Source organism: Synchiropus splendidus, chromosome 7, assembly GCF_027744825.2.
Source record: "Synchiropus splendidus isolate RoL2022-P1 chromosome 7, RoL_Sspl_1.0, whole genome shotgun sequence".
NCBI lineage: Eukaryota > Metazoa > Chordata > Actinopteri > Syngnathiformes > Callionymidae > Synchiropus > Synchiropus splendidus.
In genome coordinates this window covers 18,121,321-18,147,674 of record NC_071340.1, presented here as the reverse complement: position 1 = coordinate 18,147,674, position 26,354 = coordinate 18,121,321, and the positions used below count along the sequence as shown (strand labels likewise).

At 45.6% G+C, this 26,354-nt stretch overlaps 4 protein-coding genes across 9 annotated transcripts; all 4 read left to right on the top strand.

Annotated features, from left to right (window-relative positions):
* The first annotated feature begins 502 nt into the window (after positions 1 to 502).
* LOC128762511 (zinc finger and SCAN domain-containing protein 31-like) lies at positions 503 to 2,014 on the top strand. Its single transcript, XM_053870820.1, has 2 exons — positions 503 to 707; positions 1,218 to 2,014. Exons 1-2 carry the CDS (start codon positions 554 to 556, stop codon positions 1,958 to 1,960), a joined length of 897 nt encoding a protein of 298 aa, XP_053726795.1. The 5' UTR covers positions 503 to 553; the 3' UTR covers positions 1,961 to 2,014.
* A 2,305-nt stretch (positions 2,015 to 4,319) lies between these two features.
* On the top strand, positions 4,320 to 8,468 carry LOC128762490 (gastrula zinc finger protein XlCGF8.2DB-like). Its single transcript, XM_053870798.1, has 3 exons — positions 4,320 to 4,387; positions 4,904 to 5,224; positions 7,080 to 8,468. The coding sequence occupies exons 2-3, from the start codon at positions 5,206 to 5,208 to the stop codon at positions 8,150 to 8,152; spliced, it is 1,092 nt and encodes a 363-aa protein (XP_053726773.1). The 5' UTR covers positions 4,320 to 4,387; positions 4,904 to 5,205; the 3' UTR covers positions 8,153 to 8,468.
* A 4,589-nt stretch (positions 8,469 to 13,057) lies between these two features.
* On the top strand, positions 13,058 to 21,360 carry LOC128762456 (oocyte zinc finger protein XlCOF6.1-like). Of its 6 annotated transcripts, XM_053870750.1 has the most exons (5): positions 18,166 to 18,353; positions 18,533 to 18,703; positions 19,439 to 20,254; positions 20,386 to 20,506; positions 20,638 to 20,648. In XM_053870750.1, the coding sequence occupies exons 2-4, from the start codon at positions 18,595 to 18,597 to the stop codon at positions 20,445 to 20,447; spliced, it is 987 nt and encodes a 328-aa protein (XP_053726725.1). In that variant the 5' UTR covers positions 18,166 to 18,353; positions 18,533 to 18,594; the 3' UTR covers positions 20,448 to 20,506; positions 20,638 to 20,648. The 6 variants fall into 6 exon arrangements, with proteins under 6 accessions (XP_053726723.1, XP_053726722.1, XP_053726725.1 ...); XM_053870749.1 differs by having other exon boundaries at positions 19,439 to 20,506; positions 20,638 to 21,360; XM_053870748.1 differs by lacking the exons at positions 18,166 to 18,353; positions 18,533 to 18,703; positions 19,439 to 20,254; positions 20,386 to 20,506; positions 20,638 to 20,648 and adding exons at positions 13,058 to 13,189; positions 15,111 to 17,328; positions 17,519 to 17,628.
* Positions 21,361 to 21,920: 560 nt separating this feature from the next.
* LOC128762433 (gastrula zinc finger protein XlCGF26.1-like) lies at positions 21,921 to 25,802 on the top strand. The gene is made up of 2 exons (XM_053870711.1): positions 21,921 to 22,240; positions 23,618 to 25,802. Exons 1-2 carry the CDS (start codon positions 22,222 to 22,224, stop codon positions 25,453 to 25,455), a joined length of 1,857 nt encoding a protein of 618 aa, XP_053726686.1. The 5' UTR covers positions 21,921 to 22,221; the 3' UTR covers positions 25,456 to 25,802.
* The last annotated feature ends 552 nt before the right edge of the window (positions 25,803 to 26,354 follow it).

The window sequence follows — 26,354 nt, the reverse complement described above, 5'->3', positions numbered from 1 at the left end:
CCTTCAGAACGTTAGACAACCTTTGCCACACGCCTTCAAAGAACAGATGAACCCATAAATGTTTTCAGGAAGCTGAATGACGCTGGAGGTGATGGTGATGAAACGGTCATCTGATCTGATCTATTAAAAAAATTAGCAGGAGATGGATGTAGAGATGTTAATAAAGAACATTTAAAACAACACAGTCTTTGAAGTATAGTTAGAGTTGAATTTCCCCACTATGTGAATAAAAGACATCTAACATAACCTCATCTAAAAAAAAACGAGTTGATTGCCATTATAGAAAAAGATATAGCAAGAATAGGTGTCAGATTATAGAGTTAACTGTATATTGGCATGAAATACGGCCATAAATGTCCGTTATGGAACCTCCAGACTAAGATGGTAGGATTTGTGCCTCAAAATGACGCAAATGTTGATTCAGCTTTGAGACACGCGGGGGCGCTGCTGCCGTAGTCGGTCCTCTAAACTCGCGCTGAAGAAGAAGCAGGCGGAAGTGAACGCGACGTGAGTCGGTCAAGTTCCTCCTCTGTGCTGTTCCTGCGGATTAAACATGTCTTCCGTCGATTATTTGAGGCAGTTTGTGTGCGAGAGACTGACCGCCGCTGCTCATGAGATATTCGGAGTGTTTGAACGAACTGTGGCCGAGCTTCAGACGGAGATCCACCGTCAGCATAAACTTCTGGACGTTCTTGTGAAGCCAGCGGGTGTGTACATAGTGAGGCACTGTAAAACAAGAGTTTACATGTTTAACTCTGTACAGCCTGCCAGACATTTGACCCAATAATTTAACTAATCTTTCTCGTGCCACGTCTTCACTGTGGTCCTCCTCACCTCCATCTGCAGCACACTTGGTCCAACTCTCTCTCCTCTCCACAAGCATCTGTCCTCCCTAACTTAGCCTCCAATCTTCTCCACATGTCCCTCCGATAGACTCATTTCTGATCTTCTCCCAATGACACCCTTCATCCTGAGTCTCCCGGGCAGAGCGGGGCATTGCTATGACAATCAAGCTTGAAATTTGGTCCCAGCCTGCAGTAATCACACAGTCTAGTCCAGAATGACTTAAAAGTTCTGTAAATAACAAGAATAGCGCCCCCCGGTGGCTAGTATTACCACGCATTTGTGGGGCCTCCTCCTCCTCCTTCAAATTCTCGCCTCCCTTGAGCATCAACACTGGAGGGCTGTTGAGGATGACTGAAGCTTCTCTCCCTCAGAGCGCCTGGATGCTGACAGCTCCTCGCTTCCTGTTATCATTAAAGCTGAAGCTGACAACTTCCGGGGTCCGCTGGAGGAAGACCACTTCCTTCCTCCACACATCAAAGACAGCGGTGAGTCCCATCCTGTGGGCAGCCAAGAACTTCGGGCTGACATGAGTCCGCCACAGCTGGAGCAGGGTCGGCAGGATTGCGGTGTCAGTCTGAACGTGGAGCTGCTCAGCTCAGCGGAGGGCCGGCCCGTTCACGCAGAGGGCCCGGTGGACCAGGCTCCCGGTTCCTGCAACACACCCTTCAGCTGCCGCCTCTGTGGAAAGACCTTCCGGGTGAAGCGCTACCTGGCGCAGCACCTGCAGTCGCACGAGGGAGAGACACCGTTCTACTGCTCACTGTGTGGAAAGTCTTTCCGGGTCAAGCGTTATCTGGCGCAGCACTTGAAATCCCACTGCAAGGAGAAGCAGTACGAGTGTGGCGTGTGCGGGAAGATGTTCAGCTCCAGACAGAACCTGAAAGTGCACACCAGTCTGCACACGGGAGACCGGCGTTACACCTGCTCGGTCTGCGGGAAATCCTTCAGCTACCCATCGCTCCTCAAATATCACTCCATGCGGCACAAACGTGAGGAGAATTTGGGGGTTCAGAGTCAGCGAGGTGCAGAGGGCTGTCAGGCGAGTGAGGTGGGGCAGTCTGCTCTCAGTGACTGCAGGGACCTCCTGGCATCTCAGTCGTGTTGTACTCCTTGAGATTGGTTCATTGTCTTACTTTATTGTCTTAATCTATGTTTTGTTGTTTGTTTGTGGCTGTTCTGTTTGTTTAGTAATCAAAATGTAATCTAAAAAATACATTAAGAAAGAAGGCTCTGCCCACTTCGCCATTTTGTGCTCCCCTGTGTCTCCTGCTCCTCCTCGCTGCTGCTTTTACCTATAATGACCGGTTTTGGATGAGAAGCGGTCATGAGAGTCCAGCAGGAGATGGAGACTGACACACAAGGTCCACACACTCCAGGACGCCACCAAGCGCTACTGGAGATGCCGACGAGTCTCCTGGTGAGAAGTGAAAACCCTGTCAGTACTGGATCCAGGAAAGTTTCAGTAACTACACAGTACAGTGATGATGTGAGTACTGTTACTCCACAAGGACATAATAGTTTCCATATCTGTACGCTCAGTACGATTTTAAAAGGACAGCTTTATTGACAAGTGGTGAAAAAGATGCGAAACACTGTGAACGTGACCACCAGTTGCTAGGTGGTACGTTAACTCAAAGAAACTTGGACTATGTTAAACGCGTTGATGAAACACATCTTCACAACAAGCCAATATTTCACTGACAGCAGAAGTGTTTGCAGGGAGTCTGAGGTGTCCGGACTGGACTCTGTCTGGTGATTTTGTCTTTACCTGACAACCCTGCATGAAATGAATGCGGTTCTCATAGTGTCAGCCCTATGAGAACCTGCTCTCATTAAGGCCGAAAAAGATGAAGCAGAAGAGGCTTAAGTGACTTTGTTCTCCGCCATTTCTGTTGTCGTGAGGATTGAAGAAGATGACGATGAGCCTCCAACCCGCCGCTTGACTGGACACGTCAAAACTGAAGCTGTTAGAGACGACTGTTTAGAACCAGCCCTGACTTGGATCCACTGTGACCACCAGAGGCCACTCTCTTCTGCATCTGTCGCTGACGACAGTGAGCACTGGAGAGGAACCGGCAACTCTCCTCCAGGTTCAAACTCTGGAGAGAATCCAAAGATGGTTGGGAAGAAAGTGGACCACAGGTCACTGACCTGCTCTGAATGTGGGAGAACCTGTTTCTCAGAACAGCACCTGAAGATTCATATGAGAATTCACACTGGAGAAAAACCTTTCCACTGCACTCAGTGTGGTACAAGTTTTGCACGGAGAGGGAATCTGAAGAACCACATGAGAATGCACACTGGAGAGAAACCCTTCAGCTGTTCTCAGTGTGGTAAATCTTTTACTTAGGGAGGGAGCCTGACAAAACACAGGAAAAAAACCTTTCAACTGCACCCTGTGAGGTAAATGCTATCCTCTGAGACATTGCTTGAAGGAACACATGAGCATTCACACTGGACAAAAACCTTTTAGCTGCAGCCTGTGTGCGAAATGTTTTACCCTCTAACAGCACCTGGAGAAACATGAAAGTTCACACGGGAGAAAGACCTTTCAGCTGCACTCTGTGTCACATTACTTGAAGGAACACTTGAGCATTCACATTGGAGAAAAACCTTTGAGCTGCTCTTATTGTGATGAATGTTTCACAATGCATGGGAGCCTGAAAGAACATGCAAAGATTCATGACTTGTAACACTTCAAAGGAGTGCATTAATTTGGACAGCGGCTGTAAAGCGGACGGCCATGTGCTCCCTAATTCGTGACCACTTGCATTTTATTGAGAACTTGTTTTTCTAAATGGTGGCAGGTGATCAATGGCCATCTCTAAATTGATTTAAGGTGATGAGGTCATTGAAGGAAGTGGAGGAACAGAAATTACCACAGTTCGATCTGGAAGTTCTGCTCGGTTCCTTGTGGGAAGTATCCTGGATGTTGGTGGAAAGTGTCACTTTGTAAATCTTTGTTCTGTTGTCTTAAATCTGCTCTCTTCCGTGGAATTGTTTTTGCTGCTGAGTGGAGTTACTGTTGGCCAGTAAATCTCTAATATGCTCCACTTCATCTATCCCAGAGCTTCAGCTTGTGTGTTATTTTGATTATTCGTCTCATTACTGGCCAGTTCTCAGTTGAGAACAACCAAAAACATTGGTCTGCTCTCAGTGTGGTAAAGTCGAAAGGATCACATGAGCATCCACACGGAAAAAAAAGCTGCCCAAATTGGTGAAGCAGGAGGCTGCAGGAACCACACAGCTGGTCAAACTGGAGAGAAACCCTTCATCTGTTCTCAGTGTGGTGGATGTTTTGCTCTGAAGGGGAACATGAAAAGGTAGAAGAGCAAGTCTCAAACCTGGTGCTCAGTTGTTACTGAATGTATTCACTGATGTTTTAGTCACCAACCTCCATGACCCAGGATCCAGGTCAGGACCCGCTAGAGAGACTATAGCCACGTGTTCATGCGGAGACCATCAGAGTGGACAGCTTTCTTCCACAGGTTTCTGGATTACAGTAGTTTCTGAATGAAATGCATCTTTCAGAGATGATGAGGTAAGTACTTTTTTTCCTCTCCGTTTTCTGTGTGTTGCAAGAGTGATGTGTGTAAATAAATCCTGGACTGGGGTTTATGGAGCTGTGGCAGTCCTGGCAGGAGTGAATGGAAGCAGTCACACTGGTGATATGGGATGTCCAGGAAGAGTCCTGAGGGTTAGATTGATGACTTGAGTCCTCTTGACTCTACATGATCTCTGGGGTCCTAACTGGAGACTCTGTGACATTTTTCAGGCTTTGAACCCGACGACTGTCGTTCTGATACTCTGATGCGTCAATCTTCAACATTCCTGATTCTAACTCTGTCTTACATTTATTCAGCTGACTCATTGTGAAGATTTTGGGAAAAAATGTTAATGAAGAGTACTGATTTGTTGTTGCTAATTTCCTAGAAGATAAAAAACATCTCTGGATTTTGACCACAAAACGGAGAAAGGAACACAACAATGGCTGACTTTTTCTTCGTGTGACGCAGTCATGCTACGTCATCACCCTCCTCACTCTTCTGCTCTCCAGGCCCATCGACGTCATGACAGCGAACACCGCCCACCCAAGGGTGACGCAGTCACGTGAAAGCGTCTCCAGCTGCACAAAGAAAGAAGGCCCCGCCCACGCCGCCATTTTGTGCACCCAGAGCATAGAAGCTGCCGCTCCGCGTCTCTTGCCTGTAGGTCATCCAGCGGCTGTCTGTCTCAGAGTGTGAGAGACTCATTCAAGCGGGGGCTGATAGCTGCAGCTTCTGGCGACCCCCTGCTGCCGCGGTTTCATGACACAATACTCAGTTATTAACGAGAGAAGGAGCGAGAGAGAGAGTCCTGATGGAGCCCGAGACACCAGGTACACACACGCATGCACGCGCACTCATGTCTCCGGTGGGTTAGGGTTAGGCTCCTGCCGGGGAAAGTCCCCCGCTGGAACCAAACCAGTGCAGCACTTGCTGGAGCCGTCTGAGGTGGAAGATGGCGGTCGTGTTTGTCTGACCTGGCGCGCTGATTCTTGGGTGTTGGTGAAAAGTTTTGACCTGAATAATTAGTGAGGTGAAGACACAACCGCAGGTCCAGTGTTTTGCTATGAAAGGACATTAAAAAGACCAAACCTGGAGATAATATTTTAGCAACAGAAACAGCAGCATCCCCTGGTCTCGACAGCCTACTCTCTGCCTGATGCCGGTGGAAAATGATGTCACTCTGACGTCCATCTCATGATATCTGAACCAATTCCATGTGACTGATGTTGTACCGTGTTTTGCTGTGAGTTGCCCAGACACGACACGTCACTCAGCATACACTCGTTCGTGTGCCTCAACAGTCACATGGTGTGAGGTTCCCTCTTTTTGGCTCTTGTTCCTCCTTACTCTGATGCTACAGTGGTGCTTTGAGTAATGACTAAGATCTTATGACCTTATAGGGGCAACATCAAAGTTTCTGTGAGAAGACCCGTCCTGTTTACCAACAGTAGCTTACTCTCCTGTGCCGGAAAATTAATCATTGCCTCATGTCGTGACGTCCAGCTGACTGAAAAAAAAGTCATCTGAAACTGAAAAAATCTGATTTACATTGTTTTTTTAGGGACGGATGCACCGAAATGAAGGTTTGTGGCCGAACCTGTATAATGATTAGATGCTTGGCATAATCTCAAATCGCAAAACTATGCTGTAGGTGTTAGATGAAGATGACATTTTTATTTAACATGCAACATATGAACGACGTGTCGTGAAAAACCTTTTAATCAATGGAATATTGACCTTAAGCCTTGTAAACAAGCTGCATTATTATCATCCACTGAAATCAAATCAGAGTTAAGAAGAAAAGCACTGCAGCACATGGAAAAAAATGTTGTTGAGGGGTGCCCCCACCCCAAACCACACGTGGCTTCTGTTTCTTTCCACATCAAGACTGTGTTGTGTGTCAGTCTGCTGATGGAAAGCAAAGTGGATCCACTAAATGCTCAGTTCAACACTGCATGAATACTTTCAATCACTCTTCACGCTGAAGCGTTGCATGACTATGTAGCCAGCCCCGCTTGATATTTGAGCCCACAGATAAGAGAGCAGAGGCGTGAGACATGGGTCGGACAGTCCAGATAATCTTCTACTGCTGTTGAACAGCTCCTGCAAGGTCATCGTTAGTACATACAGCGACCCGGCGGTGTGGTGGAGCGGGTTGCCAGATCTTCTACTGTAGTCTAGCGGAGATCGCTTTGGTTCTGCAGCACATACCGCACAGCCGTTTGGAAAGATGCCTTCTACTTCATGGCGCTGTGGCTCAGGCCTACTGCACGTTGTTTGACTGCATCATTGCCTCACATGCCACTGGTTGGCCTTGCTCTTTATCTCACTCCACCGAAGGCCACCTCTGGCTTTTTCTTTGCAGTAATCTGTGCATCCTTATTTTTTTCTATTTTCATGCATTAAAATCATTCTGTATATGATGCTGTCAAGACAAACAAAAAACACAATGAATCAGAAATCCCTGATCCCTCCTTGTGTATTCCAGTCATGAAATATAGGCTCCAGTGAAGCCGTACCTCCCACTCCAAACTAACATGTGATTGACGTGACTCTATTTAAGATCATGCTGCTCTGTTTATTGGGGTAGCAGATTTCCATCATTCTTTGAAGTAATGTCAACATTTGAGATTTTACAGTGCACCTGACACCGTTTTTCAGTGACTCATGTTTGTGTCCCTGCAGACGTGCAGCAGCTATTGGTGAGTGAAGGAGAACTTTCTACTGAGCAGCAGGAAGACGGCCCCACTCTGGACCAGCAGGGACAAGAACCTCAAGAAGGAACCCAAGAGGAAAAAGAAGAAGATTCACCCGAGTTTACATTCACATCTGTCAATGTGAAGATTGAAGAAGATGAAGAGGAGGATCCTCCAACCAGCAGCTTGACTCAAGACATGAAAACAGAAGCTGATGGAGATGAATATGAGGGGCCAGAAGTGGAAACGGACGCTGATACTGAAGTCACGACTGACCACCAGAGGCCACTGTCCTCTGAGTCCTCTGACACTGATGACAGTGAGGACTGGAAGTCTGGTTCAAACTCTGCCAAGAAGCCAAAGTCCAGTCAGAAGTCACTGGTCTGCTCTGAGTGTGGGAGGAAATGTTCTTCCAAGTCTGGACTCACTCAACACATTAAGTCCTGCTCTGAAGGATCCCTGTCGTGTTCGTTTTGTGGCAAGAGCTTTGAAAAGAGAGCGAACCTGAAGGAACACATGAGAGTTCACACTGGAGAAAAGCCTTTCATCTGCTCTGAGTGTGGTAAATGCTTCACGCAGAAACGGCACCTAAAGAAACACATGAGAATCCACACTGGAGAAAAACCTTTCGTCTGCCCTCAGTGTGGTAAACGCTTTTCTCAAACGGGACATTTGCACAACCACATGAGAGTACACTCAGTGGAAAAACCTTTCATCTGCTCACAGTGTGAGAAGTGTTTTAAGAAGAGGTGGAGCCTGAAGGAACATATGAGAGTCCACACAGGAGAAAAACCTTTCAGGTGCTCCTTGTGCGGTAAATGTTTCACACACCGATGGAGTTTGATGAATCACAAAAAAATCCACACGGGTGAGAAGGCCTTCTCGTGCTCTCAGTGTGGTAAATGTTTCACTCTTGTCGGCCACCTGAAAGCACATGTGGAAATTCACACTGGAAAAAAACCTTTCACCTGCTCTGAGTGTGGCAAATGTTTCACACAGAAAGGAAACCTGAAGGTTCACATGAGACATCATGCTGGGGAAAAAACATTCTCATCTCCATAGTGTTGTTGTCTACGTAGACTGGAGAGAAACCCTACCCCTGCTCTGAGTGAGGAAAATGTTCCATACGATGAGGACGTACAAGATTCACAGGATAACATACCTCAGGCGACTCTGCAACGGGTGTCAGGTTCATTTCAAAATGACTGCTGTGGTTGTGATGCACTGTGGAGCGTAAAGAGTTGCATTGTAATTTTCAATGTTCCAGTTGAGGTGCGTCGTAAATGTTCACTTGGTTCAAAGTGAAGTGTTTTGTTATTTCCAGGTGACTTCTGTCCACAAATCTGAGAGATTCTTTTGGAATGAAAAGTAAAATAAATCATATAATTACCTGTTGATCTGTTTTGACTAATTTTCACTGAACTTCAAGCACTAGATGATGGAAGTTCGAGGAGGAAGCCGCTGTCATACCTTTAGCAGGAAAGGGGCGACTGACACCACTCATGCCCTCAAAGTGACTTCGGTCGGGCTTCATTGTGGTCATCTGCTGCTCTACTCTGACATAACTGCCGGGTCACTGTCTGTGGTTTTAGAAACTTTGTAAATATAATCTTCATCTGCAGCGTGAGGTCAGATGGATGGTGACCTGTACTGGAGAACGAAGAGAAGATTCTCTGCCAGCTTGGAGTGAACTTATCCTAAAGTGGCTATTTCTGTCTCCAGTTCACACGACAGCACATACTGAAATATGGGTCTCAATACATCGAGCTCTTATCTATTAATGACACATCAAAATGCATTTATAAAGTTTTATGAAAAATATGATATGAATGTTTATGTTTATTGCTGTTGTCAGTGAATATATAAGGGGGTGATGGTCGTGTCACATATGAGGTCCTGGGTGATGGTGGATGGTAAAGTGGGGTTGCTGTGACTTTCCCGAAGTCAACAATCATCTCCACTGTCCACTACTGGGCCCTCAGCTCCAGGTTGTTGCGGTTTTTCCACCAGGGCATGAGCCAGTCCACCTCCGTCCTGTAGGCACGCTCATGCCAAGAGGAGTCTGATGATGGTGGTGTCATCATCCACAACTCGATCAGTTTGACTGACTGGTGGCTGGACATGCAGCAGTTGGTGTAGATCCAGTGTTGAGGATCCGATGGTCCAAGTGTCCGAGACTGTAATCCTCAGCTGCACATGTCTGCACCAGTCTGTCAGGAAGTCACTAATCTGCCTGTCAATGGAGTTGTGAAGCTGGTAGAGCTTGTGGAGCAGAGCAGAGAGGATTGGGTTGGAGGCAGAGCTGAGGTCCACGAACAGGATCGTGGCTGAGGTTCCTCGGGAGTCCAGATGCTGTAAGATGAAGTGGAGGTCCAGGTTGACTTAAGCTTCTACAGACCAGATGGCTCTGTGGGCGAGCTGCAGCATGTCCAGCAGGGGGCAGTGATGCTCATCAGGCGCTGAAGTACCAGTAACTCAAAGGCTTCATGACGTCAGCACTTGAAGTCTTGAAGTCATTCAGTTCTGCAGTCCTTGGTTTCTTAGGACTGGAACGTCGGCGGAGGATTTGAAGCGGACTGGATTGGATATAGAACTAAAGACGGCACTGACTTTAACCCAAACCTCGGAAATCACACCAACATGTTTTCATGCTACGTCATCACCCTCCCCACTGTTCTGGTCTTATAGCCCGTCGTCGTGTTGATAGCGAAGCACCGCCCACCCACGGGTGACGTAGTCACGTGGGAGCCTCTCAGACGCACAAAGAAAGAAAGCCCCGCCCACTCCGCCATTTTGCGCTCCCAAAACACAGGAGCTGCTGCTCCGCGTCTCCTGCCCGCAGATCATCAGCGTCCGAGTTTGAGAGACTCATTCAAGCGGGGGCTGATAGCTGCTGCTGCTGGCGACCCCCTGCTGCCGCGGTTTCATGACACCATACTCCGTTATAAACGCGAGACGGAGCGAGAGAGAGAGTCCTGCTGGAGATGGAGCCCGAGACACCAGGTACACGGACACGGAATCATGGCACATGCCGACTAAACTCTAACGACCACTCTTCCGGCGAATAATCCAAACTGTTTTTGGCAAATTTGTGGCCGACTGAGTGGCAAGATTCTTCTTCCACAGTTTTCAACCTTCTCCACAGATCTAGCGTGTCACACATCACAACACATCATCAGCTGCTAAACTGACAGCCAAATACAAAACCACAGATAAGGTCACCAAAATAATGGTGCCCGGTGTGTCGGGGGGCTCAACGTGAGCGTTCTCCTCACCTCCGTAGATGATCAGCAGGCGGCGTGCGTAAAAAGATCATGACCCAGGCATATTTCCACTGTGGCCCCTGACTGATCATGTTTTTTTTATTCCTGTTTTTAGCTGCTAGATTTTTATTTATTACTGCGTCATGTGTTTTTCAATTCTTCCTGATTGTATTACGAACTGTGTGCACTATGAGGCATTTATCCATGTTAGTGGCGCATTTAGGGCTGTTAAAACGGCATGTCTTGCATTGTTCGTCCAGATGTGCGTGCATGAGTGGTCGTGGCATTTACTCGCACTCATGCTGGAGACACATTTGGTCACATAATCAGGAGAAAAAGATCCTTAAACTATTGTTGTCAGTTTTAAACCAAAATACATACTGACTGAAAGGGATCAGAGCTAGATTGACAGATTTCACGACAGATTTCCCTGCTGCAAATTTGAAAAAAAAAAGCTGATGTATGTTTTTTATGCGTCACTATCAGTTTTAAAAACTGGTTGACTTTTAGCTTTTGCGGTGCATGTAGCTCATTTGTTGAGTGACTCCAGTGTCTGTGTGTCTGCAGATGTGCAGCAGCTTCTGGTGAGTGGAGAAGTGGTTTCTGCTGAGCACAAGGAGTGCAGCTCCAGTCTGGACCAGGAGGGACGAGAACCTCTCATCAAAGAAGAGGAAGGGGGTTCCAACAAGCTCACTCCTGCTGGTGTGAAGATCGAAGATGATGAAGATGAGGTTCGTGAAGAGGAAGAAGATTCACCTGAGCTTTCATTCACACCTGTCAATGTGAAGATTGAGGAAGATGAAGAGGAGGAGCCTCTGATCAGCAGCTTGACTCAAGACATGAAAACAGAAGCTGATGGAGACAAACTAAAGGGATCAGAAGCGGAAACAGATGCTGATACTGAAGTCATGACTGACCACCAGAGGCCACTGTCCTCTGACTCCTCTGACACTGATGACAGTGAGGACTGGAAATCTGGTTCAAACTCTGCCAAGAAGCCAAAGTCCAGTCAGAAGTCACTGGTCTGCTCTGAGTGTGGGAGGAAATGTTCTTCCAAGTCTGGACTCACTCAACACATTAAGTCCTGCTCTGAAGGATCCCTGTCGTGTTCGTTTTGTGGCAAGAGCTTTGAAAAGAGAGCGAACCTGAAGGAGCATGTGAGAGGGCACACTGGAGAAAAACCTTTCATCTGCTCTGAGTGTGGTAAATGTTTCACGCAGAAACGGCACTTAAAGAAACACATGCGAATCCACACTGGAGAAAAACCTTATGTTTGCTCTCAATGTGGTAAACGTTTTTCACAAACAGGTGATTTGCACAACCACATGAGCGTCCACTCAGTGGAAAAACCTTTCATCTGCTCACAGTGTGATAAGTGTTTTAAGAAGAGGTGGAGCTTGAAAGAACATATGAGAGTTCACACCGGGGAAAAACCCTTCAGGTGCTCCTTGTGCGGTAAATGTTTCACACACCAATGGACCCTGACGAACCACATAAAAATCCACACGGGTGAGAAGGCTTTCTCGTGCTCTCAGTGTGGTAAATGTTTTACTCTGTTCGGGCACCTGAAAGCACACGTGGAAATTCACACTGGAAAAAAACCTTTCACCTGCTCTGAATGTGGCAAATGTTTCACACAGAAAGGAAATCTGAAGGTTCACATGAGACGTCATGCTGGAGAAAAAACATTCTCTGGGTCATAATGTTGGAAGCATTTTTACCTATTTTTGGACAGATATGTAGAACTTTATAAAACTGCCATTTGATGTGGACATAGACTACAGAGAAACCTTACCTCTGCGCAGAGTGGGAAACATTCTAGCAAGTGAATTACGATGTGCACATCTGTGCACACTGGAGGGAAGTCTAACTTGAACTCGGAGTGTGAAGAGATATAGTGACTTTCCTCTCATGAAGATTCAATAACAAAGCTTAGTCTTGAGGTCCCTTGAGGTTCAAAATGACTTGTGGTTCTAGTGATCTGTGGAACGTTAAGAGTTTCATTTTAGTTTTCAATGTTCTGGATGAGGTGAGTCATAAGTGTTCGATTCGTTGAAAATTAACATTTTTTTTCTTCTATTGACCCAGTGAAAAGATTTCTGTTTACAAAACTGAGAGATTCTTATGACATGGAAAGTGTCTTCAAATAAAAAAGTGTAATTACCTGTTGATTTGTTGTGTCTGAGCTTCAAAAGGTTGTTTCTCTGGACAATGCAACTGTGTACAGAACTTGACAGCTACATTTTGTCTTACTGCTCTCTGACTCTTACCAGGGAAAAGCAGATCAATAACAAGTAATAATGGCATAAACATGATGTCAGTAAGCATGTTGGGTTGACGGTGTGAGGTTAGAGGGGGACGCCTGGGCGTGTCTGTGTGTGTGTGTGGGGGGTCTCATCTCAAACATCTCTATTCGAACATATACATGGGATCCACCATGACTTCATCTGACTTCTCTGCCTTATTTGTCAGTGATCAAACATTGTTCTGCCTCTTCACAAAACAAATGTTGCACATATTTGATGTACGCGGGTTTTGTGTACCTATGTACCGGTGTCATCAAGCTTCGTGATCTGTTGTGTTCCGTACTTCAGCCTGGAGTTGACTGCAAGGAGCGCGACAGTTTCCTGCGCATGCGCGGGAGCGTCCTGCTCCACAAAGAAAGAAGTCCCGCCTACTCCTCCATTTTCTGCTCCGAAGCGGCTCCTGTGTGTCTCCTGCTCGTGGATCCCGTGGAGGTATTCTTTCAAGGGGAATCTTACCGATCGTCTGCTGCCACTAGACTCTGGGTTGAAGCTGAAGTCAGTCCTACGGGAGATGGAGATAAAGAGAGCAGGTACACACACGCGCGCCAGACCCGCACCAGATTATTACGTGGCCATAGAATGTGTCGTCGACGTCACTGATGTGACGTGGTTTGGAACCGAGTTGTTTCATGACTGACACACTGGTATCACGTGACAAAACCAGACCACCCAACTTCCGGTTGAAAGCAAAAAAAAAACTCTCCGTCGGTGCTTATCGAGAGCCGGCGGTAACATGGCGGTCAGCTGAGAGCGCAACTGCTGCTGGGACGCTATAGTACTCTCTTACCCTGCAGGTGGTCTGAGCCGCCCTCTGCTGTGGTGGGGAGTACCTGCAGTAAACCGGATGTCAGACACGTGTGTTGAGTCCCTGCAAACAACCTGACCAATGTCGTCATCAGAGGGTCTGACTGGTGGATTGCGCCGGGAAGTTATTCCATCTTAATTTAACCCCGACTCTGCTGCAAAAGCAGGACAAATGAAACCTGGATGATTTACTATGTGATTCAGTCTAACAGCCAGGTGAAGGTGAATCCTGCCGAGTCATCCAATTTTCTTTGTGTTCACATGGTCTTTGGAAATATGTTGCATCGTTTTAATGATCCTGCGTTTAAATATGAATATTAGATGACATGGCCATTAACAGTGGGGAAATTCAACTTATCACAGCAGCTATTCACAACAAAGACACTGACTTATGCCATTGACATTAAAGATACACATCAAACATCGTCCACAAAGCGTCAGCATTCTTTATTCTTCCATGGCCTCTCTGGCCTGTGACAGACTGGTGTTGCAGTGTACCCTAGGACTCTCCACAGTTCATGAGTTTCACAAACAGCAGTTGGAATCAAAGTGAAAATGTAATCCATCATCTTGATGGTTTTGGTTCTCACTGTGGGAGTTGTGTAGCTCCTGAGGTACACATGCTGTTTGGAGGAGCAGGAACCGGGCCCGGTGGGCCACGTCACACTTGATCCATTTCATTATGACGTATTACTGGCATCAAATAAATGAAGGGACGAGAGAAAATGTGTCTCACTCTCAGCTACTCCAGCCACCTCTGGTTCTGCCTGACCCACATGGTCCCGTTACCTATCATAAATGACAGCGTCTTGTCCATGGTGCCAGATGTTGATGTGTTTGTGTGTATGAAGTCATGGTGTCCACCATGATGGAACAGTGAGGAATGAGTTCCACACGTCCAAGTAGTCTGAGTGTTCTGGTCTTTATTTTAGTCGTCAACAAGGGAGAGTCTGCGGTGTGAACACTTTTAAATCTAATGTGGGTGATGATGTTGACCTTGCGATGTCGCAGTTTTCTTATTTCATCATGGATGTCCAGTCACCATTGTGCTTCATTTACTCGTCCTTTGTTCATTCAGAGCTGATGATGGAGGGCTTTTTTTCTAGTCACTGAAAATTGTCCTTCGACTGTTTGTTTCCAGATGGAAGCAGTTTTTGAGTTTTTTTTGAGTTTCCAGCTCAACTTGTGAAGAACAGATTGGGAGTTTGGGATTTGGAAGTTTTGTTGTGCTACAAGCAAACTTCTCTAGGGTGGTGAAGTCAGAGGCAACGACCTCACACATGCTGCGGGAGTTATCTTCAGCACATCATCGTTGAAACGGCATCAAATCATTCAGGGTACCAACACATTCACTAGAGACTGGATCGATGGCGGTCCTCATACAGATGCACACCATCACGTCCTGCATGCAGTCCTGCATGTTTCTCAGAACATCTGGGAGAGATTGTTGTTTTGGAACCTCAACTGTTTAAGATGAACTGCTATCAAGCGAGATCCATGTGCTATTGTGATACTGACCGATTATTCCCCAACAGGTTCACCCTTCCATGTTTCAGGTTCATAGTCCATATTTCATTTCCAGTGTCTGGTTCTCATTGTCTGTCACGTGACACGATTGTTGAATGACTCTAGTGTGTGTCCCTGCAGATGTACAGCAGCTGCGGGTGAAGGAAGAGGACCTTTCTGCTGACCAGCTGGAGAGCAGCTCCAGTGCCGACCAAGAGAGACAAGAACCTCGTCTTATTAAGGAAGAGGACAGTTTCTCTGCCACTGCTGTCAATGTGAAGATAGAAGATGAGGAGAGGCCTTTAACCAGGAACTTGATTCATCGCATTAAAGCTGAAGCTGCTGGACATAACTGTGGTGAACCAGAACCAGCCACTGACTTAGGTACACCTCTCCATCCTGACCAGCATAGGTCAGTCTCCTCTGAATCTGATACTGATGACAGTGAGGACTGGAGAGAAACCAGCAACTCTCAGTCAGGTTCAAAATCTGTGGAGACTCCTAATGTTCATGCCAGCAAGAATGAAGACGATGGTGCTCACAAGTTGCTGTGCTGCTCCGGATGTGGGAAAAAATGCAGTTCAAAGTCTGGCCTGACTAAACACTTGAAATCCTGCTGCGGAGAACCTCTTTCTTGCTCTTTTTGTGGGAAAAGTTCTAAAAGTAATGCAGCGCTTGAGGTTCACATGAGAGTTCACACTGGAGAAAAACCCTTCATCTGCTCTCAGTGTGGCAAATGCTTCACACAGAGAGGGAGCCTGAAGGAACACATGAGAATTCATTCTGGAGAAAAACCCTTCAGCTGTTCACAATGTGGCAAAAGCTTTACCCAGAAAGGGCACTTGGAGGATCACATGAAAATCCACACTGGAGAGAAACATTTTAGCTGCACTCAGTGTGGTAAATGCTTTACATGGAGAGGGAGCTTAAAGGGACACATGCGTATCCACACTGGAGAGAAACCTTTTGCCTGCTCTCAGTGTGGTAAACGTTTTACGCAGAAAGAGCACCTGAATGTTCATATGAGAATCCATACTGGAGAAAAACCATTCAGCTGCACTAAGTGTGGTAAATGTTTTACGCTGAGGCAGCACCTGGGGGAGCACATGCGAACACACACTGGGGAAAAACCATTTATCTGCTTTCAATGCAGCAAATGTTTTCCAACGAGAGAAAGTCTTAAGGAACACACCCGAATACACACAGGAGAGAAACCTTTCAGTTGCATTCTGTGTGGGGACAGTTTTACACAGACAGGGCACCTGAAAGCACACATGAGAGTTCACAGTGGGGAAAAACCTTACGCCTGCTCGCAGTGTGATAAGTGTTTTACTCAGAGAGGCAGCCTGAACAGGCACGTGAGAAGCCATATGTGTAACTAGAGTAGACTTCATTCTATCATCTCTAAAACAGCCCCTCAAGATGTTTGGAGACTGTTCTAGAAGCTTTTAATTAGGGCTGCACCGATCAATTGGCTGGCTGATTTATCGGTGTCAATATGGATTGTTATGATATCATCTTGATCGACAGATCAAATGAAAACATATAAAAAATAAATTATTAATTTTAATAAGATGCTATTTATATTCATACATGCTGATAAATGTTATTGCTCTTTGGGCATTCATTTCAAAATCCCATGATGTGATGCTGCAGTCCGGTCTGCAGGCATTAGAGACGTTTGCCAATACTAAAAAAAGTCAGTCTGTATTGGCCGAGTGGTCGGCGCACCCATACTTTTGTCTTCAAGTCGAGTTGATGAATTATTTGAATGGTATCTATGAAGAAAATGTTCCAGTCATGGGTTGTCACAGTAACTCAGCCTCCTTTACCTTCACCTATCATCATCCTCCTCCCTGGTCCTGTGTTAAATCTATAAATCTCTATGGTTGTTTTCCCCACCTTGTTCTGCACAGCATTTCCATTGCTAATATTCTCTCTTCCTCTGAAAACCTAAGCATCTTAAACTCTGACTCTTGGAACTCTGCTTCATGTCTTTGTGTCAGTGCTACTGTCTCTAACTGAACCATCATGGCAGGTTTCACTGTTGTAAATAACAATAATGGCTCAGATTTCTATAACTTTTCAAGGCACCCGACACTACGGAAACCATTATTTGCTCATACCTCAGTCACACCAGTGGCTAGCTGCACCTGTGGCCTCTGCTTCCCGGGGTTTGGCCGGTTGGGCTGTGTGACGGAAGCTCTCCTCTTCACTGTTTTCAACTCCTGGCCATCTCTTTTGTGAGACTATTCCCAAACATGTGTTGAGCACAACTTCAGAAGCACACTGAGATGAGGCCAAAACCAGATCAAAGATCAATGTCAGCGAGATGAACCCCAAATATCAAGATTTGCAGGTAAACTTTGTGGTCTGTTGTGAACGTATGTCACTCTGGTCATAAGATCCGACGTTTTGTGAAAACTGACATATGGTATTCGAACTCTGGAGGGCCGTATCCTCTTGTTTCACTAGTAATATTGTCGCCTCATTCATGAAGAAGTAGGTTCTTGTCTCTTTTATATTTAACATCGTTCTTTCACTCACAGAGATTGGTCGCCCTCAACACGCCCTGAGTCGGAATCAGTTACTCCATCACCACTGCTCTTGTGAATGGAATGTTCATCTTTGATGAAGATTTTCATGACTTTTAATGACCCTTAAAATATAACGCACCCAAATATAGAGGCACTGACAGCGTGCTCGGCGTGACCTGATTTTCATCAGCTAATAAAAGAATTTGTTCGTCACAACAGAATTAAAAAGTGTCACGTGTCGCTGATCATTTGATGCTTTCATTTAAACACGCCACTTTAGCATCCATACGGGTATGAAGCATTCGAAGGAAACCATTCCCTTGTCAGCATGTTCCGTGATTTGTTGGTGTGTTCTGTACATCAGCGTCATCTGCTGCTGATAACTTGGAAGCGCGGAACCTCATCGTTGGTGCGTCGAACAAGCACGCGCATCTTCACATTAAAGTGCAAGTGAACGCGTCATTTACCTTCTTAGATGTTTGTGTGTTCAATGTAAACTTTTATTTTTTTTTTCAAAATTAGTGGCGTCACTGCAAAAGCAAAGCAACATAAAGCTAATTTACATTGAACGCTTTTTTTTTTACATCTTTGCGTGTGTCGTATATACCAACGCTGAGTGGCAACAGATGAGCCCTATCGTTTTGACCATAAATTAAAAAGGTAAGCGTATCGGACGTCATCACCCACACCGACAAAGAAGGCTCCGCCCACTCCACCATTTTGTGCAGCTACAACAGTGCAGCAGCTGCTCCGTGTCTTCAGGGTGGCTGATAACTGATCACCCACCTTTTCATTGCTGAGTTGTATACGGGAAACGGAGCAAGCGAGATGGTGACCGAGAGACCAGGTACACACACACTCGAATTAAGCTTCGAAGGAAACACTGTAACTAATTGAATCACACTTTACCACTTTTTTTGAGCTTCTGTCCCCCGGAACATAACTATTAGGGTCATGTGTTTCAGTGGAGCAGTGTGTGTGAGTCGGTTGTGATGCCATCGTGTTCCCGGGCTTCTGTCTCTGCAGAGGTGATGTGTCTAGGACGGGATGGCGAGTCATGGATGACCTGCTGTTGAAGCAGCTGGGTGATGAGTTGGTGTAGTGAGGACCCGCATCTGTGTTTTGTTAGCCATCACCGACATGAGAGCAGGAGTCACACACAGCCAGGGAGGACGTGGTGGCGTGCAGAGAAACCAGGTGTGTTGCAGAGCTTGACAGTGCGCTGCCTTGCTGAACTTCACAGTTAAGTGCTGTCTCGAGTCCTGGGTTCCAGTCAGAGAGAGTGTTTCCACCAGACACAGCTGATGAGTCTTGACTTTTGGAACATCATTCTGTCATCATTCTGGTAGAAAGTCCAAAAGGAAGCATCATGTTTCTGCAGGCAGAAAAACTAGCTGCACCGCAGAGTCAGAACGGTGCTGAAGCTGCGGTGTGGCTTTTCCTGTGACTCTTATGTTTGTTCTCATGTTTACTGGGCATCTTGAGATTGGTGTTGGAGTTTCAGTGTCTCCGGGTCTTGATGAGTGAGAGGAGAAACAGTGGATGCTGTACTGGTCGGTCCTGCTTCGTCCCAAATCCCCACTTCTAGTCCCGAGCTTTGGTAATGGATGAATGGACAAGATGGCGGGTGCAAGCGGCCGAAATAAGCTTTCTCTGCGGGGAGTCTGGCCTAAGCTCAGGGTCGTGCTCAGGAACGCAGTCATCCCTGTACTGTCTCTGTTCAGGTTCCTGTGGAAATAATGCCCTGTACCGCGGGTGTTCTGGCTAGTTATGGTGTAACCTCGCAGGTCACCCCAAAACACCCTCTTACTGAATATGAAGTTTAAATTGAGGTTGGAATGGAGTTTATAACCGTGTCTTCTTCTGGCAGCTGTTATGTCATGCAGCACGATTGTTGAATGATGGCGTGTGTGTTTTTTTTCGTTTGTGCAGATGTCCAGGTGAGTGAAGAAGCCTTGACTGAGCCGCAGGAGTACAGCACCAGTCTGAATGAGGAGGAAGATGAACCTCGCCGTCTTAAAGAAGAAGCAGAAGAGGTGGAGGTCTCTTCCCTGTCCATCACTCCTGTCGCTATGAAGATAGAAGAGGATGAAGTTAAGGAGGAGTCTCCAACCAGCAGCTGGGCTCAACATGTTAAATCAGAAGCTGATGAAGACAGCTGTGGTGGACCAGAACCACCTTCTGACTGGGCTCCACTAGGCCACCAGAGGACCCAGTCTTCTGAATCTGACACTGATGACAGTGAAGACTGGAGCGAAACCACGGACATCCAGTTAACATCCAAGTCTGTGGAGAATCCGAATATTAATTTCAGTGAGAAGAACAATGCTGATGACAAATCTCTGACCTGCTCTAAATGCGGAAGGAAATGTGCTTCGAAGTCTGGACTGGCGCTCCACATGAACTCCTGCTCAGGAGCTTCTTTGACCTGTTCAGTCTGTGGAAAATCTTGTGAAAGTAGAGCAGCGCTGCAGATTCACATGAGAGCCCACAGTGGTGAAAGACCTTTCAACTGCATGCTGTGTGGCAAATGTTATTCACGGAGAGGGCACCTAAATGTCCACATGAGAAGTCACAATGGAGAGAGACCTTTCAGCTGCCGCCAGTGTGGTAAATGTTACACACGGAGTGAGCAACTTACTAGGCACATGAAAATCCACACTGGTGAAAAACCTTTCATCTGCCCTGTGTGTGAAAAATGCTTCAGGCTGAGAGAGTGCTTGAAGGAGCACATGAAAATACATACGGGTGAGAAACCTTTCATTTGTACTCAGTGTGGTAAATGTTTTATACGCAGAGGGAGGCTGGAGACACATATGAGGAAGCACTCAGGTGAGAAACCTTTCATCTGTTCTCAGTGTGGTAAATATTTTGCACAGAGGCAGTACCTGCAGAGGCACATGAGAGTCCACACTGGAGAAAGACCTTACGTCTGTTCTGAGTGTGGTGATGCTTTTGCGCTGAAGGGGAGCCTGAATAAACACATGAAACTACACACAGGTGAGAAACCCTTCCTTTGCGCTCAGTGTGGAAAATGTTGTACGCAGAAAGTCCACCTGCAGGAACACATGAGAATGCATTCTGAAGACAAACCTTTCAGTTGTTCTCATTGTGGTAAATGTTTTAAACAGGTTGGGGTCATGCAGAAGCACATGAAGATTCATACACGTGAGTTGAAGACCAAATCTTTATCCCAAAATTGAAATTTTTAGTGCAATAAACAAGACAGCCATAAACTGAAGGACCTGCAGGCAAATCAATTTTTTGAGTCTTGTCCGATCTGCATGAAGACGTCTGTCCCTTAGCTGTCAAAACACACCAACATCTGGAGATGTTTTTCAGACTTCAATTCACCATCAAATGCTTTCAAGTTCTTTTTTTATGATGAAATTGTTTCTGGAGTCTCAAGACTGCAAATTTCCATGTGTCATTGCCGCCTTGTTAGTTTTCTCAATAAATATCGATGAAACTGATTATTTGGTGTGTTCAGCAGTCACTTGTGTTGCCAAAGAATGGATCATAAACAACTTTGTTGCATGAGTAATGAGCACTGTCAGGTGTCAGGTGAGGATGTGGTCAGTGTGTTGGAATGTTTATTGATTCAATAATGCTGGATTTAAAACAAAATGAATATAGGATAAAAAAGCAGACAATTTCTAAATCTAAACTATTTTCATGAATAAAAAAACACGATATAAATAAATCCAGCAGCAACATTCCAATACATTTGACCTGCGCAATGTACTGCTTCCGATACATGTTCATTTCTGTATGGGAAACATTTCTCCTGACATTTGTTTCACATAGATTTAACAGGAGCAGGAGTGAGCAGCAGAACGAGGTTTATGTCTATTGTGGTCCGTTTATGTTGTTGGATAAAAAAAAACCCACCCTAGAATATCAGATAAAAACATACAATTTCTAAATAAATGTCTAACTATTTTACGAAGGAAAAAAAAAGGTGTAGGGTATGTCATAGCTCCTGCGCACGGGGGCAGGAGCTATGACGTTGGAGCTATGTTGAAAAGGTCTATGTAGTAGTTGCTTAAGTTGTGTCCGGCAGGTCTTGTCCGGTTCGTCTGTGGTGTAATATGTGTCATTAAATATTGTCAACTGTTTCGATCATTTTGTAAATTGATTGTCCACGTGTTTAAGCTTGAACATTGGTCTTCTAATCAGTGTGGACTAATCGGAGTCATGTTCTGCATGTTGAAAAGGAGTAAAAAGTCCCTCCACAACTTCCGAACCGTAGCCACTCGTCCTCTCTTCTCGCCACCCTGCACATCATGTCCAACATACTGTACACAACCTTCACATACTTATGCGCCAACCAGTAAACGTCAGTTGGTAAAACATGCGCAATTTCCGGTTCCAGCACCGGAATTTCCGGCGAAGCACATCGGGCCGGCGGACCAGACCAGGCAATGATGGGGCTCGTCAGCGAGTCAAAACCCGTTGCCGTTGATATAGAAACGGCAAAGCTTGTGGGTTTTCCGAGGTCTTCATGTGTCACGTGTTCGGTGACTCGCTGGCCCCGCCCGCCTTGGTGACGTTTGTGTTGACGACGTTTTGGGGTGAAGCTTCTGGCTACTTAGAGGAATCGCCGCCATTTTCTGCTGCCGAACTGTTGACGTTGCTCTCCGAGCAGCGCTCGTGGATTCTTCTCTGGACTCAGTAATAGACGGAAGACGGAACAAAGGGCAGTCCTGCCGAAGATGGCGGCCCAGAGACCAGGTACACGCTCACCCTCTCTCTCACACGCGCACGTTTGTTTTTCTATCTTTGTGGGGACACTGAGGTTTCTCATTGCCATAACCCTTTCCCCAGCCTCTTCCCCTAAACCGAATCATCCAAAACACATGGCTAATCTTAACCAGGACTCTGAAGCAAACTTAAACCTAATTGTAATGAGCCAGTTACTTTGAAGTCTTCAACCTCAAGTTGAGGTTGAGAACACAATTCACCCTAAACCCAACCATCTAAAACAAATGGCTAAACTGAACCTTTACTCTGAAACACAATTATAATACAGACCTATTTTTGTAGTTAACCCTCAAACGGAGGCTTGACGAAGTGAGGACCAGCCAAAATGTCCTCACTTTGCAGAAATGTCCTCATTCTGTTGATTAAAAACTCATACAGGTTCTCACAAAGATAGAAGTACTAGAACACACACATTTGTATTGCTATACCTGTGGGAAAATTGTGAGGTTTCTCATTGCCATAACCTGTTCCCCAGCCTTTCCCCCCTAAACCTGACCATCCAAAACCCATGGCTAACCTTAACCAAGACTTTGCACCAAACATAAACCTAATTATAGTGACGCCGTTATTTTGAAGTCTTCATCCTCAAATCGCGGCTTGGATCTGTGGGGACCGGCCAAAGGCGTGTGTTGTCACACACTCAGGGCACACGTTTATGTCCCAAAGAAGATGATTGAATTGGGGAAGCAAAATCTTTGTGGGCTCTCGCCTGTTGATAACGCTGTCACTTCAATTTTCCCCCGAGATTTTGTTAATATTTACCAAATGTATAACCCCTGACAAACATTTTGACATCAATGTTTCCACACTGGAAACTAGAACATTTGACTTTATAACATTCGACGGAATCACTGTGGCGAAAAAATTCAAATCAACATTTCAGAGCCTGAAGCTCAGACAGACTCTGGACTGCTGTCCGGTTAAAGAGTTAAATACATTAGTTAACTTGACTCTAATAAATACAGGTCTTTAATAACAAGTGGAAGAGAGCTGCTTTGCAGAGAGGTCTGAGGTCTGAAGCCTTTTATTCCCAGGTATTTTGGGTTACAACAGAAAGCTGGAGTGTTTTCCGGAGTTCCTCCAGGTACAGGTTCATTTCAGTCACATGCCACAGCAGACACACGACAGCAACTCTTCAATATGGATGCCATATCAGGGATCTTAAAGGAGCAGAGAGAATAAATCTGAAATTGAATTGATCTTTAATTTAGATGTGATTCAAGTCTTACCTGGTGTTCGAACGCTGTTGTTGTTGTTCCTCCACTGGTAACAAAACCGACAGGTTCATAATTGAGTCATGCTTGTCCAGTGACTCAGGTGTGTGTGTGTGTGTGTGTGTCCTTGCAGAAGGTTCTGCTGAGCCGCAGGAGTGCAGCTCCATTCTTGACCAGTATGGACCTCTTCATATTAAAGAAGAAGGAGAGGACGAAGACAATATCTCCAACTTTTCATTCGCTCCTGTGGATGTGAATATTGAAGATGAGGAGCCTCAGATCAGCACCTTAACTCAAAACTTGAAAACAGAAGCTGATAAAGACACCTGTGGAGCATCGGAACCAGCTAACAACTTAGACAAACCTCTCCACTTTGAGAGGTCACCCGCTTCTGAATATGACACTGACGACAGTGAAGACTGGAGAGAAACTCATTCAGATCTAAACTCTATGGTGAACCAAATGGTTCATGCAAGTGAGGAGAAAGATGAAAGACAGAGCCTGTTTGTGCACATGCACAGTGGAGAAAGACCATTCAGCTGCACCCAGTGTGGTGAACATTTTACACTGCGACAGAGCCTGAAAAACCACACAAGAATTTATACAGGAGAAAAACTCAGACAGGAGCAAAATAAACACCCTGTAGTAAAACCGTCAATCTGCACTCTGTGTGGAAAGCATTTTACACAGAAAGGGAGCCTGAAGGATCACATGAGGATTCACAATGGTGAAAAGCCATTCATCTGTGGTCAGTGTGGCAAGTCTTTTGCACAGAGTGGGAACTTAAGTAAACACATGAGATCACACACCGGAGAAAGACCTTTCACCTGTTCTGCGTGTGGCAAATCTTTCACACGGAGATACAACCTCAGTTCTCATATAAGAGTACACTCTGGAGAAACCCCTTTCAGCTGCTCACAATGTTGTAAACGTTTTGCACAGAGAGAGCAGCTAAATAAACACATGAAAAATCACACAGAAAAACCATACATCTGCTCTTTATGTGGCAAATGCTTCACACAGAAAGGGAACCTGGAGGATCACATGAGAATTCACAATGGCGAGAGACCATTTGTCTGTGGCCTGTGTGGCAAGTCTTTCACACAGAGAGTGCACGTAAGAGAACACATGAAATTACACACCGGAGAAAGAACTTTCATCTGTTCCACGTGTGGCAAATCTTTCACACGGAGATACAACCTTAGTTCTCATATGAGAGTCCACTCTGGAGAAACCCCTTTCAGCTGCTCACAGTGTGGTAAATGTTTTGCACAGAGAGAGCAGTTAAATAAACACGTGAAAAATCACACAGAAAAAACATACATCTGCTCTCTGTGTGGCAAATCCTTCACACAGAAAGGGAGCCTAGGCGATCACATGAGAATTCACAATGGCGAGAGACCTTTCGTCTGTGGCCTGTGTGGTAAATCCTTTACACAGAAAGGCAACTTGAGTAAACACATTAAATTACACACAGGAGAAAGACCTTTTATCTGCTCCAAATGTGGCAAGTCTTTCACGCAGAGATGCTACCTCAATGCTCACATGAAAGTCCACTCTGGAGAAGAACCTTTCAATTGCACATATGTGACTATTCACAATGGAGAAAAAGCTTTTGTCTGGTCACTGCGTGGCCAATCTTTCTCACAGGAAGCAAGCATTAAGGATCACATGAAAAGATGTGCTGGAGAAAAGCCCCATATTTGTCCTCAATGTGGTAAATGTTTTAAACTGAGAGAGTACCTGGACAAACACTTGAAAAACCACACTGGAAATAAGCCTTTCGTCTGCTCTATCTGTAGCAAATGTTTCACACAGAAAGGAAGCCTGAGTGATCACATGAGAATTCACAATGGTGAAAGACCTTTCATCTGCTCTCACTGTGGCAAATGTTTTACACAGAGAACAAACATGAAGCGACACTTAAAGATTCACACTCGTCAGCGAGATGAGGCAAAGTTGAGCTCTTGAATTCCGTTGGTGACCAGTACTATCTGGAGTTGGAGGATATCTGTTCCCACCAATGAATTTGGACAGCCGCTAACAGGACTTTTGCCCTTTGACCAAACACTGATCTGTTTTCCATTATTCTCTGTATTGTACCACACGTAGCTCGGTGGTACGTCACCCCACCTCTGAACTGAACTGCGCGATCAAGAGAACTGATGCTGACAGGAAGTCACATCAGCAGGTTCCTCTGAGTTTCTTGAAATACGCTTTGCAGATCGTTCTATTAATCTTTAGCTCAATGTTTTCGGGTTGATTTCAATAGTAATAATATGTCACTGATTTAATGGTGTTTTTAACTTTTACTAAAATAAAACATTTGTTCATCTACACCATGAGTTACTCATGTTAGTCTTCACATATTTAATGCCTACAGTAGGAGCAGTTCAATTGTTCCCCTCTCAGCACAGTTCCAGCAGAGTTCCAGCACAGTTCCGGCTGCTGGAGTGACCCCCCTCTTCTTGAGGGAGTGTCTTTGAATGTACAGCGCAGCCTGCTCTTCAAGGATATACATCAGGGGTGGTCAACCAGTCAGAGTATACCAGTCATTGTTTTACTGTGTTGCTGAAAAGAGCCACATCCCATAATATGTAAGGCTGTAAGGCTCACCTGAGCAACTGGTCATGTGACTTTGCTGTAGTATAGTGGTTAAAGCACATTCCTGTGTCTCACAAGGTTGCTGTTTTGCATCCGGCGTATGTCTCTCGTGCATGCGTTTTTAAAATTCATACATTTTACCGTGATCCTCCTCGAAATATCAAGCAGCGTAGATAGAAATGTGTACACCATGTATTTTACTTATATATATTTTTTATGTGGCTCATGCCACCAATAATGTGGCCCCGGTCTGTGTATGTGAGCGA

Coding starts and splice junctions, on each gene's coding strand:
- LOC128762511 (XM_053870820.1), top strand. CDS start 554: ATGTCTTCCGTCGATTATTTGAGGCAGTTTGTGTGCGAGAGACTGACC. Junction 708..1,217: donor CGTTCTTGTGAAGCCAGCGG/GTGTGTACATAG, acceptor TCTCTCCCTCAG/AGCGCCTGGATGCTGACAGC.
- LOC128762456 (XM_053870745.1), top strand. CDS start 18,595: ATGAGTTGGTGTAGTGAGGACCCGCATCTGTGTTTTGTTAGCCATCAC. Junction 18,704..19,438: donor GTGGCGTGCAGAGAAACCAG/GTGTGTTGCAGA, acceptor TCGTTTGTGCAG/ATGTCCAGGTGAGTGAAGAA.